The sequence below is a fragment of the Sparus aurata genome, chromosome 5 (genome assembly GCF_900880675.1).
Source record: "Sparus aurata chromosome 5, fSpaAur1.1, whole genome shotgun sequence".
Taxonomy (NCBI): Eukaryota; Metazoa; Chordata; class Actinopteri; order Spariformes; family Sparidae; genus Sparus; species Sparus aurata.
Genome location: NC_044191.1, coordinates 20,872,155 through 20,885,646, shown reverse-complemented (window position 1 = coordinate 20,885,646; position 13,492 = coordinate 20,872,155). Strand labels below are relative to the sequence as shown.

General features: G+C 43.6%; 1 protein-coding gene across 1 annotated transcript in view; it reads right to left on the bottom strand.

Moving 5' to 3' along the window:
- Window positions 1–13,492, bottom strand: part of kremen1 (kringle containing transmembrane protein 1) — a 92,774-nt gene that overhangs the window by 3,283 nt on the left and 75,999 nt on the right. Inside the window, exons 10-14 of the mRNA XM_030418222.1 lie at window positions 7,864–7,988; window positions 6,164–6,317; window positions 4,525–4,857; window positions 1,208–1,447; window positions 523–607 (exon numbers count right to left, since the gene is read on the bottom strand). Of these exons, the coding sequence (XP_030274082.1) occupies window positions 523–607; window positions 1,208–1,447; window positions 4,525–4,857; window positions 6,164–6,317; window positions 7,864–7,988 (937 nt within the window). The remainder of the gene's footprint in view (window positions 1–522; window positions 608–1,207; window positions 1,448–4,524; window positions 4,858–6,163; window positions 6,318–7,863; window positions 7,989–13,492) is intronic.

Below are 13,492 nucleotides of genomic sequence, written 5' to 3'. Positions count from 1 at the left end.
ACATGAATGCGATGGTAGGGGGAGAGATGGAACACCACATTTAGTGGCTGAATGATATCAATAACACCTCTGACACTTCCTTGTATTTATCATATCTATTGATTAAATTTGAAATGAATAAAGATGAGGAATTATAGTTTTTACGTTACGTTTTTATTATCACTTAAGGTAAAAGATATAAATGTTGAAACAAACTAAACTTAAATTGTTCAATAGAGAAGTTTTCTTGCTTAATGATTTATTGTGTCGCATTGCCTGTGAACAATTTGATAGCTTCTGGCTTTGGCAATTTCTTGTGGTAGCATCAAAAACGACAATGTGGCAGACAGGAATGCTGATCGTGAAGTGGCTGAATGCAACTCCAATTTGTACATTTTTAAAATGCTAAAATCACATAAAAAAATTCAAGTGAATGTCATCTTGTTCTCTCCTCTTTTCAAACATAAGCATGATGCTACAGAGCACTGCTCTGACATTTGATGCTTGGTTGACCGTGCACATCTTCACCATCCTCTCACTTACTTGACTGTGATGTGCAGCAGCAGCTTTGCAACCATGGCTATGACTGTCAGTATGAGGAGAGCAGCCAGGGCGTAAATGGTCCACACTGCAGAGAGGGAGCAACACAGTAACAAGACATCAGACACCGAATCATGGTAATGAAAACAAACTGAAGCAGACTGAAAGGATTAGCAAGGAAAGAATTATTACTCGAGCACTGCTGGTGCACCTGTTAGCAGTGTTCAGCCAGCGATTTGTCAAGAAATATTGATGCATTATCTTTGCACATCTGTTTTCTTCTGGTTGGGAAATACATCAGATAGCCCTGTGAGACAGTGCGCTCAGAGTTTGGAAAGAATAACATTTGAGTAAAGTAAAAAAAAAAAAAGCTGAGAGAACGTCAGTCCACCATGCGGAGCTTTCACAAGAGGCCTGATTGTGATCAGCAGGGAGACCCAAAGTAAGTTCAGTTATGAATCACTGACAGGAAAAAACAAGCATCATGTAGCATTACTTCTATGTGTGATCATAGGAAGTCACTCTGGGCCAAAGCTTCCAGAAGCCTCTCATCAAACTGTGCTGATTTTAATACTTTCAGAGAAACCAGGTCATGCTAAATGGGAGCCCTAGCCAAGAAACGTCCCACAATGTCCCGCAGAGGTAGATAGAGGTGCTTTAGGTGCAGTTTATAATAGGTATGACATACTAGCGCCGTGGCCGGTGGTCTCGCCGCGTCCAGCCCACTGACCTGGCATGTTGTGCTCCGGTTTACCGGGGCTGGACGTGATCACGTAGAGGATCTGGGAGGAACGTCCGTTCGAGGTGCTGTTGGATCTCTCTGTGACGCCAGCAGCCAGCTGGGGCCCCGCTGTGCTGGAAACGTCCTCTCCTTCATCCTCACCATCTCCTTCAGCCTCCATGGTTCTGGTGTCCTGGCTTCTCAGTGCTTAAGAAACAAGAATAAGGACTGAGTTAGACATGTTCAAAGACAGTTTGCTCATTTTCATTTGGTCCAATGTTCACTGTCTTTTAGCTCTGTTTTTGATCTCCTCCAACTAAAGTTGGCTCTTTAGCAGCTGAATACTTGAACATGTTTGTCAGCTGATCGTTGACTTTGTCTGTCTACCATTTGGTGGCGTGTACAGGGATATTTCAGAGTTTAATTCAACGGAACACAGATGACGGTAGTGGTCCAAAACAGTAAAACTTTTCAGCCCGAAAACCAAAACAATGTGCTAAAATACCCCAAAGAGTTGGGTTCTAGTGGTTCATGTCTATAAATAAACGCCTTTGACATACAAGTCCTCACATCACTCGATTGTTGTGATCGACTGATGATAGCTGTTTTAGAAATGTACCTTATATATCACTATTATTTGTGGACAGCACGTCCTCACACAGCTTCCCAAGTTTGCATGTAATTATAGATGAACATTAAAGGTGCATTATGTGATTTCAGCCACTCAGCCACCATTGCTGCGGAAAATCCATCTACGTGACTCGTGACTACGTGACAGAAATGTTGATGGATGAGTTTTGCTCTTGTTTTATTAAGTCACGTTCGCCGGCTACTCTCTTCACTCCACTCATACTATTATGTTATTAAGTTATATACTTAAAGAAGACGACCAAAGGAAAAGGGTGGAAATAAGGTTAGGGAAGATGGAAGCGGCAAACACAACATCCGCTTCATTACTCAGGCAAATATATTATTCATTTTGTACATCTTGCAGCGCATAAATAATTTCTCAATCTCAGCTGTTAATTATTTCTGTCTTCTTATTAATCTTGTTTTTAATATGACTCTTTTTACTGGAATACGGTCATAGCTCTCTGTAATGGGACACATCGCGTCTCGAATATGTGTCTGGAAATGGCTTTCATGGCACCCGGGGCGAGAAGTGGTGAGTGTTGTGTCCTGTGCTGGAGACATAGAAGAGGAAGAGGTCTGCCATGTTTTTGTAATTCCTACAAGTTGAGCACACATATCACTTAACGCCCCTTTAATTATTCCTGTGGGCAAACTGGGCCATGGCAGCGAGCACGCAGTAAGAGGATACATCACGTCGATCGTGTTGTTGAAAGCACATACGGCCGAGTCACGAGTGAATATGTAACACTAACAGCGCCTGTTAAGCAACAGATCGACCTTGCAAAAACACTCAAGAGCGCTGTAAACATGTGGTGTTGGGAGCTTTTTCTGTCCGCCCAGGACATGATTCAAAAAGTGTTTGCAATAAATTCTGTTTGTTTTAATCTGCTCACAAGACCAGATGGGCAGAGTTAGCTTCATAAAACAACACCGCCAGAGAGCGTGGACTATTTCAACTCATTTATATGTTCCCGGAGGAAAGCAATATCCTAAATAAGATCTCCTCTGCCTTTCACTTAAGTCTCCTAAACATAGATGAGATTTATTTAAAATCAACCGTCTCCTCCTACTTCTGAAACGCTGCTTCTGAATAAACAATCCATAGAATGTGTTGGGCCGATATTTATGCGAATCACTCGAGTAATTCATTATTTCTATTGATTTGCAGTGAGGTTTGGTGAAGGGAAACTTATCAGAACTCTATCAGCAGTGACCCTGTGATTGTAGTCATCCACAAATAAGATTTGTCTCCAAGTGAGTGGCAAGCAGAAATAATAGAGATATTGTTGATCATGCAAAGTGTATTCGGCCACATTCACAAAACAATAATAACAATAATTAACGACTTTTGTTTGCTGTCCCAAAATGTTGAGTTTGTGAAAAAAAAGGAAAAATGTACAATTGTAGTTGATTGGCTGTGCCCCATGCAGGTTAACTAAAAAATCCAGAACTCCCTCTAAACACTATTTGATCCAGGCCCTCTCCACTCTTCCATGAATGGTGGTTGGATGTTAAAGCAGCGTGGGATTTTTTTTTTCTTCCTTTTTCATATAATAGCTCAACCTGACTGTGATGTTCCCAGAACTTCCCACATGTTCCCCATTTGCAAACAAAATACCACGCTTCAAACCCGGGCTCAGCTGAAACGCTCTGCCATCGTCATCTGAGAGCGTTTATCCAGAAATTACTGTTTCGACCACTCGGCCTGCCACAGAGGAGATTGTAGATGTATTCAGTGCTGATACTCATTTCGACTGTTGTCTTTCTTGTTCTGTATTTGTACCTGAGTTGTTATGTATTTCTCCCTCTATCTTGCGGCGAAAAACCTATTACTTCGGGAGGTGACCTTTTCTCCCATCATGTCTTAGACTCCATTTCTTGGCTACACGATGCCTTGTGCAAAACAAGAACCAAGATGCGAGCAGAGAGGATTGTGCCTGTCCGGAGGTCAGAGGATTTTGACCTTCGAATATTGTTTTTACTGTAACTCCACTAGGCAAGAAAAATGACAGAGGGTTACAAATGGAGGCAGAGCAGTAGGAGCGAGGGGGGACTGCCCCCCAATGTAGCGAGCAGCAAGCTTGAATGTCACCTGCAGTGAATTATATGAGGGTGTTGTTCCCTTGTGCAAGAAAATTTATCTATAATATAATTTTTGGTGCATTCAGACAATTCATGCAAAAACTGACTCAAGAAAGGGAAGATTTTCTTTTTTCCTCCTGAGATAAAAAAGAGTTTGCTGTGGGTGCTTCTGCCCTCTGCGAGTGACATCACGCAATCAGAAGGCGCAATGCATAGTATCACAGTAATTTGTATGTAGGCCGCATCGAAACTTGCTGTGCAATTCACCGAGGAGCACACTCCGGTGAAGCAAAGCAGCCTGCTGCAGCTTGATAAGAAAGTGAGTTCTTGGAAAAACAAAACATTATTTAAATATGCAGCATCACTCCGGGCTGTGAGACATTGACTAGCAAATGAAAAGAGAAAAGGGACTGCCAGTGGTGTGCTGCTAACTCCATCACGGAGCCAGCCAGTTAGCACCTCACACCTGATCATGCAAATGTGGCTCTTGGTGGGTTTAAGTGGCACCGTAGCTCCGGAGGTTTGCCAGAACATTTACAACAAATATTCTCATGCAAGCGAAGTCCCACCTTGGTAAAGCAGAGCAAATCCCTGGGCCTGGTTGGTGCGGTCCGAGTAGAAGTACACTATGACAAAGTCGCCCGTGACGTTCACCAGCTCGCGTGGCGGGCTGCGCCAGTCGAAGCGCGCCACCACCTGGTTGGTGTAGCCGTCCAGGAGCTCCACCATGTCCGTCTGGTCAGAGATGTCGAAGAAGGTGAAGTTGAAGAGGATGGCGGAGGATCCAGGGACCTGGACAGTCCAGTAGCAAACGCGGCCAGCCCCGTACTTGTCGGGGAAGTCAGGGGAGTAGATCACTCCTGATGGAGAGGAATAGTTCCCACCACAGGCCCCTACTCGTGCTGAAAGGAAGAAAGAAAAACAGAAAACAGTCAGTAATATGTGCAATCAGAGCTTAGAGGCTGTCGATGTTGTTTAGATAGTTTAGTTTATCAACTGATTACTGGTTTGTTTTTGGTCTCCTGTGTGCTTCTGTTACAGACATCATGGTACTGAATGGAGATTCAGCAGTCTAATACCCTGATTTTATTAATTGGATGGGGTATGAGCCATGACGTGACTGATCCACTTTACCACTGATCCATAAAATTCTGTGTTTATGCGATCACTTACATTCCTTTGGGCTCATCTGGCCGCTGACTCGGTTTTCATTTCCACACGTTATATAAAAATGACTGCGATAAGTTGTTGTGACGTCAACGTAGAAATGTGGGCTAAAGAGAGGTTTTGGATTGGTCCTCAGTATTTGCAAATACCTTCGGTCAGTGGTCTCAAACTGCCGGCCCCCGGGCCGATCCAGCAAAAGTATTGTGTTTTCTTGTGGCACTTGAAAGCTGAAGTGGTTCTCCTATATGAGAATACCTGTAGTTTGCCCAAAGCTAATTTAAGTCTTAGACCTCTGCATTAAGTCAGGCTATCAGATTGAGTTATTGGGAGAGAAAAAGTTGGATTAGTGCAGAGTGTTGATCTCTAAAAACTCACAGAGACAAACTCAAATTGAACACCTATGTACTTTAAACTACTGTTTAAAGGTCCAGCGTGTAGGATTTAAAGGGAATTTCAGTGCAAAAAAATGATAATCATAATCATGTTTTAATCAGTGTATAATCTGGTGGAACTAAGAATCTTGATTTGATACCTCAGAATGAGCCTACACAGGGAGCAGGTCTGTGTGCGGTGGCCCAGAACAGACAAACCAAACACTGACTCAAGATGGGGCCTTTCACTTAAACTTGGTTTTTGGCGGCCACCATAGCGGAGGGTGAGGTAATGGGTATTCAGTTGGTTGCAATCTGCGACGTCATTGCCAGATTCCACTGAATCCTCCAAACTGAAACTTTGTGTTAGTGTTTATATACAGTGAGGTGGATGGCTGTAGACTAATCCCAGTTGTGGATGAGGTAAGTAGGTCTGATAATGATAAGGATATGTCATACTGTGAAACGTAATAGTTTTAATAATTACAAATGTAATACTTACAAACTGCAGACACTAAAAGCGAAAACACTTATCATCACAGTCCACATCAAGTCCACAACCTTATATTAATTTTGAAACCTTAAAGGTTTGTTGTCGTTTTTATAATTCCAAACCATGGCACAGATGTGCAAAGATCACAGCGTCAGAGCAACACCAGTTAACACTCACTGTCAAAGATGATGACCCAGCCGTCTCCACCGCAGGGCTGGGTGTGGTCGCCGAAGCAAACGTGGTTACACTCCATGCTAGGCGACTCGCCGTGGTCACGAGAGTCCACTTCGTTGCCACAGAAACAGGCATATCCTGACTCCATTCCGGCGAGCTGCGAAGCACAAAAGGGAGTTATGCAAATCAATGCATCAGCAATTCAAAACAAACTTTGTGTAACACTGCCCATAATGCTATTCATTAAAAATCCATTTGCCATGGTTGCCAGTGAGGAAAACGCTGAGGGAGACTGAGAGAACAAACATTCTGCAGGAAACCAAGATTTGGGCCATTCTTCCCACTAAAATTATTCAAAACTTATACTTTTTCCATAAAATATACATGTTTACACAACAAGTTTAACATAGAAACAAACCAAGTCTGCATACTCAAATAGGAGTTGTTTTACAGGTTGTGTGTCTGATATCAGCTTTGTGTGAAACAGCGTGAACTCTTGCTCTAAAGTCCGCAGCATGGAGCTTCTCCTCTCTTTTGAAATCAAAGCGACTTGAGTCCAAAGTGGCCTAATTGCTCTCATGATTACACGATGCTGTAATCTGAGTCTGGACAACCCCAACCTCTCAGCTGATTAGACGCCTCCTTTCAAACACACAGCTGCACACAGGGTGCAGAGAATAAACCTTTACTGAAATAGCATCTATCTATCTTTCAAATCAAAACTGTTGGTAAAGTGTTCCTGACGGCGTCGGAGCAAGAATGCGAAACGTCAAAAACCTTCACACATCGTGACCTCGTCACTTCTGGCCGCTTGTTCTCAAAAGGGCTGTTGTCCTTCATTTAAAAGGACACCATTGTCCCATTTTTTTTTTCAGGCCCTAAATGAATTCACTCAGCTGAAGGTACTGCATCATTTCCCACTCTGCGTCTTCTCTCATGGAATAGGAATTTATCAAGCCTCCGCTCGCGCCAAGATGTATCGAGCTACGTCCTTGTTGCATTATTCTATCTGATGAACACCAACATGAATTCTTCTGGCGGAGCAAACAAGCGATGGATCGCTGTCTAACTCATCAGGCATGCTCTTTGTCAAACAGCCACATGGGATCTGTACTTCCGAGCACTGACGTTTTCACATGCGCATTAAGGACAGCGACAGTCCAAGGGTAGGCAGACGATGCCAATCTGCCGCCACATCCTGTAACATCTGCTGAAATACGTGGGGAGGGGGGGGGAGCTGTCAGTGTCTGTCAATGCAGACGGAGCTGAACTGGATCCGCTGAGACAGAAAATGAACACCTGGCACTGTTCGTAGCAGGGACAATGGCATGCCAGACTCAGAGATGAGCGAAATGCATTGAAGAGGAGGTGCCCACTGGGCTAATAACCATTCATTTCCAGCTGTCAGCCTTGATTGCTACGATGATTTGTCATCCGCTGGTTGGTTTGAAACAGGAAGCTTGATGGCTGAATAAAGAGGGCATAGACTGCGCCGGGCATCATGATAATAACTGTCAGGAAATTGCCTGTAAATGCAGATGATTTACATAAAAGCTTGAACATCATGAGGGACAGCTTGTGTCCATTTCAGACATGACACGGGTTATTGACTGGAGGCTTTTTCCTCCGGTGAGGGGGAGACAGTCAAACTTTCTCAGTATGATAAAGTACACTCTAGATACATTTGAGAAAAATCTACCAACCTTATATCTCTGCTTCCTACAGAAGCTAATACAGTTCTGGATGGTGAGTTTGTTGGAGGTCTCACTGGTGCCGGAGAGAGTGGGCGGGTCACCACTGTCTTTGAAGCAGCCCAAGTTTCCAGGCACTGTGAGGAGACAAGGGGAGGGTGAAAAAAAACTCAGTGACACATACAATCCATATCACATGCCCACTTACACGTATATGATGAGTGATTTTTTTTTGTCTTATCATTTAGATTTTCACATCACGGGATTCCGTCTTAGATCCACAGCCGGGATCCTGCCCCGTGTGCATGTCATGAATCATGATCATACGCCGCATTCCTTGGACCCTCATGTGTCTCATGGATTTCTCTGAGCATTGTTTGGGATTAACACTCACATTCTCATTAACCCTAATCCCCCACAAAAAAAGATCAAACTATGATGATACACTCAGGAAGTATTCAGGCCTCTGTTTGCATGTTTTGGTGTGAACTGAGGAGGAGGAGGAGGAGGAGTAGGAGGTGGTGGTGGTGGTGGTGCAGGAAGGGAAAAGGGGTGAAGGGGACAGGGATGTCTGAGTCATAGTGAGACAGAGAGAGAGAGAGAGAGAGAGAGAGGGATAAAGAGAGAGAGAGAGAGAGCTGGAATCTGGAAAATGCACCCTGTCAGATGTGAGAGCAAGTTGCATCTGATTAGGGAAATAACGTTTTTTACATGTGTCACTGTGTGTGTGTGTGTGTGTGTGTGTGTGTGTGTGTGTGTGTGTGTGAGAGAGAGAGAGAGAGAGAGAGAATGTATTTTCTGAGGTTGATGTGCCAAGAAATGGAAAGAATTGTTCTGCAGCGCCTTTTCCAGATGGTATTCGTCAAATGGCAACATCTGGAGGGGGGCCAAGTCCAACGCCAGAGGTCTACATTGAACGCAGGCTCAGTTTTTAAGCTGTAAGAGCCTGAAAAGTGTTATTAGAGCACGGGGGAGAAAATTCATGCAACAAAGTTTTCAGTTTGGGTCTGCTATCTGGGAAAAACTTTGATAAATCTTTCATAAAACGATGAACAAGACACGCTTTTCTTGCACTTTTTTATACCCTCTTGGTTGTTGCAGCCCGTCACATGAATAACTGCTGAACGTTAAAACGTTGCTTGTTAGGTGAGACCTGGGGACGTCTGACACAAGTAGGCCAACGATGGCAGATGGATCACAGACCAGACAGATGGATGGAAGATGGATGTTGACATCTCTCCCCATCACATTCAAGTCAGACGGATCAGCCCTGCCTCCCTTAACCCACAGTGTAATCATCAAACACTGTGCAATCTTTCTAAACCCAGCGCGGTGATTAAAACACCCCAAAGCTTTTATAATCAAACATAATAGCTCAGGAAGTGCCAACAAAGCCTCCAGCAGTCCATATCCCACTTGTGATTTGTTTCTTATTGGGATTCAAGTGGGCTCGCTCTTGTTTCATTTCCACGTTCGCAGGTAAAACGAATTTGACAAACAGGGGGTGAACGCACAATCTGAAAGTCATTTCCACCGCAAGCATGAAAAATCTTTCCGGTCTAATTGGAATCGGTGTCATCTGATTGTAGGGTACACAGAGGAGCGAGGACTGTGTCTAAAACTGCAGTCGATGGCGCTCTGAGACACAGCGTGCATGTGAAAATCAAAAGCATGTGACGTTACAGAGTATTCTTGCTCGTTATCAAGCATCTGCGATTTTTCAGTTTCACTTCGATCTCCGTGTGCGAGTTAACTGACCACAAAGCATCTTTAATACGGAGCTCAAAGTGTGACGGATGTTCCTGGTACTTAAATCGAATTTCCTGCGGTCTTGTAAACTCAAAATGAGTGAAATCAAATCACTGGTTAATTTTGTATCGACTACGATACTGGAATAGTGGAGAATAATGTGGTTACGCCGTTTGCAGTGTTACAAGACTTTCTTTGAGTAGCAGTAGAAAGTTAATCATACTTGTCTTGAGTTATTTTGCCCAATACGTATGATTTGCAGTATGAATGCGAATGCAGCTTAGCAGGGAACTGATGTGGTGTCTCAACGCATACTGATAAAAAAAAAGAAGCAATATATCCATTTGATCATAAGTTAGATATCACACATGAGCATTTCCTGTCTATTTGTGAACAACAACTTTGGATGACGTCTGACAACAACCGTGGAGCGACCCGTCCCCCGATTCTGGAGACCAACACTGTCTTAGAACTGAATGTCTCTGGAGTTTCTCGCTCGTCGGGCTCGTCTTCTCCTCTCAAACATTTGTCGAAAGCTGCCTGCTTGTCTGATGACAGCCAGTTCCACCAGTGAACTACTGGCACCCGGTTGTTGGCAAAGAGATGCAGAAAAACACATGATCCATTCTTACGAGCTTGTCATGATTCAATTTCGGAATATATTGGAATCCTACAAAGGAGGGAAAAAAGTGGGCAACTCAATTTGAATATTTATAACAACACCGTGGCGAGGCGTCACTCAAAACTGCATGCATGAACCGAAGTAACCCCGGCGAGGACCACACACGTGTATTGTCATTGGGATGCCAGTTGTTGCCAATGTTAACTTACTGGCTGGGACAAAAAGCTCCTCTACATGCACAACAGATGCTGCAGATTCTTTCTGTTTATGTAGAAATGAGGCACAAAGGCTTTTTTTGGGGGGGGGGGAGAGAGAGAAGTGTGACATGTTTGAGATTCCAAGCAAATTGTTGTCCACAAGAATGTCCGCCACAGACTGGAAAAGTGACGGAGGGGAGAGGGGAAAATGACAGACTGGCAGAGAGAGGGGCCGCTCTCTGCCTTTTCAACCTACGTTTGCTGACCGTTAAGTGACCGGCAAGATTTTTGGCTGCAGCCATGAGTCGCTGCTGTGCGGAACTGTGTTTGACAGATGACTCAACACTTGAAGACACAGTCCTCAGACTCCCTCAGAACTGCAACGAATCATGTGCGATATTCCTTTTGTCAGCCACAGCCAGGGCAAAGCTTTACAAATGGATTAAAATGCTTGTTTGAATCATTTAGCGTGACTCTACGGCGCACAATTGCAGAATTAAAGGATGCGATTACATGACAGGTTAGAGGCAAACATGACAGTAAGAAGAATATTCCAGCTACTTCATTTTTTTTTTTTTTAGGGTGAGACAGGACAGTGCTGTGGTGGCAGTCTCCTTTTTCATCCACTGGATTAACCACATAAGTGCGCAGGAGGGAAGATGACAAGAGAGGGGAGATAAACACCTGGTTGGGAACCAGCAACCTCCCTCCGAGCAAGGCAGGCAGGCGGGTAGCACTTCAATGGAGCTTTTGAAAAGTGGAGGAGAAAATGCCACTGCAGGGCTCAACAGCCAGATTAAAGGCAGCAGTGCTCCTTTTTCATTCTGCTTTGACAGGAAGATTGCAGACTACAGTCAATTTATCTGTCTTTGTCCTCGTCTCATCCCATGGGCTGTGAAGCTCTGGCTGAAGAGCAGCTGGTGGTGGGATCGTATCACACCAGAGCGCGTTTGTATGGAGCTGGCAGCAAGAAAATGCCGCAGCCGCTGCACCGTACCGTCCCTCTCATTTACAGCATTTGTCCCAAAGATAAGTGCAATTTTGTCATCGCATGAAAAACCCCTGAGCGAAGCACAGTTCCCTCAAACACATCTGCTTTGCAGGCGCAGCGAGTACAAATATCTCCACGTACAATAAAAGGAAAACACACAAACACATTCGCCACACTTCAAAGCTGTCGGTGGAATTCAGACTTTAACGAGCCAGAGGGGTGAAAAGGAGGAAACACAAGGTGTATAAATGCTCCAGTCAGCCAAGACCAGACCTCTGAAAACCTCTGGAGATCGCAGTGGGAGGGGGGACTCCCACAAAGTGAAAAAAAAAAAAAAAAAACAAAGATGAAAAAACCCGACCGAGCGCTAAACAAGGCTAGACTGCGGCCAGACTCATCGCAACCTGGCGGCCTGCTGCCTTAGCTCGGAAAAGGAGCAGCTAGTTAGTCTTCCCACAATGCATCACAGTGCAATGCAGACAGGAGGCAGCAAGCAAAACAACAAAGTTCACGGGTGTCTGTCTAGCAGGGAAAAAGGAGACACCTCTGTCGACGCAGCAGACACAACAACAGCGCCAACCCAAAACACATCAGAGAGAGAGAGAGAGAGAGAGAGAAAAGAACAACAGAGAGGGATAAAACATCAAACATGAGCAGCAGGCTTTGGCAAGTGCATTTGGCAGGGAGCATGCAAGCAGGTTGATGAGTTTGGGGGGGGCAAACATGTTATTAAGGAAAACGTAATTACAGTTATAAATGTCTATGCCATCTGCAGGGTAAAGAGCACAAGAAAAACCTAAGAAAAAAACACGTAGAGAGTGAGAGGGACTTAAAGAAGAGTTTTCTTTTTTTTTTTTTTCTAATGGCACTCCAGGTGTCTTTCTTTTCCAAAAACAGATTTACTCTCACCAGCGCAGACCCTGCTTTATAATCGCTGTAGTATTCAGTAGAAAAGCTTTTCTCACACTCTGTTCGAATCTCTTTAAGAGAGTCCAATGATGACACGGGAAAAATGCAGATATGAGAGCCTGCCTTGAAAATACACGATAAAGCACCAGAATCGGGGCTGTGTAACAAAACCTGGACACTCTTCTGTACTGACTGTGACACCGAGTGCTGCAAACTGTTAACATCAAATGTGTTGTAAGATATTAAATACTTTAAATACTTTGGTTTTGAATTCATCTGTTGACTAATTTCAATGTTCGACACTTCAGAATTTTAGTTTTTCATAATAGTAGTAGTACAGAGAAGACACTAACTGTAATGTTTTACCTCATCAGCTTCATTGATTTTTATAGATACATAATTATTCCGAATTTGATCCTTTTTTTTTTTTTTTAAATCAGTGTTGTCCTAGTTATCCAATAAAGTGCACTACTAACTGCTACTAACAATAATGGAATCATTGTTTCTGATTCTGTACACTCACACAACATAAGAATCACAACAATGCACAGACTGGCCGCCTGTTAGTCTGCTCTAAACTCTCAACTTTCGCAAAACTTTTCTTCCTCCCAACCTCCTTCTCTCCCTCCACCTACTCCATACATCTGAATACATTTGCATTCATTACTTTGGGCGGGTGAAAATGATTCCTATCAGGTGATTTTGTTATAGTTGGTTGCCTCGTTTGTTCTTCTCATGAGAAAACAGTGAATGGGCTGTTAAGGAATTCGGGATGTGGGAACATGAAAGGTCAGTTTCAAAGCGCCCACACAGATCGTTAACGATATCGCGTCTGTGGCTTCACTGTGTAGGTGATGCCGTGGGGTTTCTATGATGAATGACTTGCTCATGGTGAAATTTATGCTGCTTTTTGAGAATAACTTCCCTTTAACTGTTCCCTTTTTTATCTTCCATTTGACTTTCTTGATAGCAAACTGAAGATATTTAGAGTTTTGATCCGTTGGTTGAAGAAAACAATACAGAAATAGACCTTGGGCTGTAGAAAGCTTCAAGGGGGTGATTTTTTTCATTTTTTTAACATATTGTACAAAAAGGATTAATCAATTCATCGAGAATACAATCAGCAGATGGCCCTGTAATGAAAGTTATCACAAGTTGCACCCCTGATTTCAT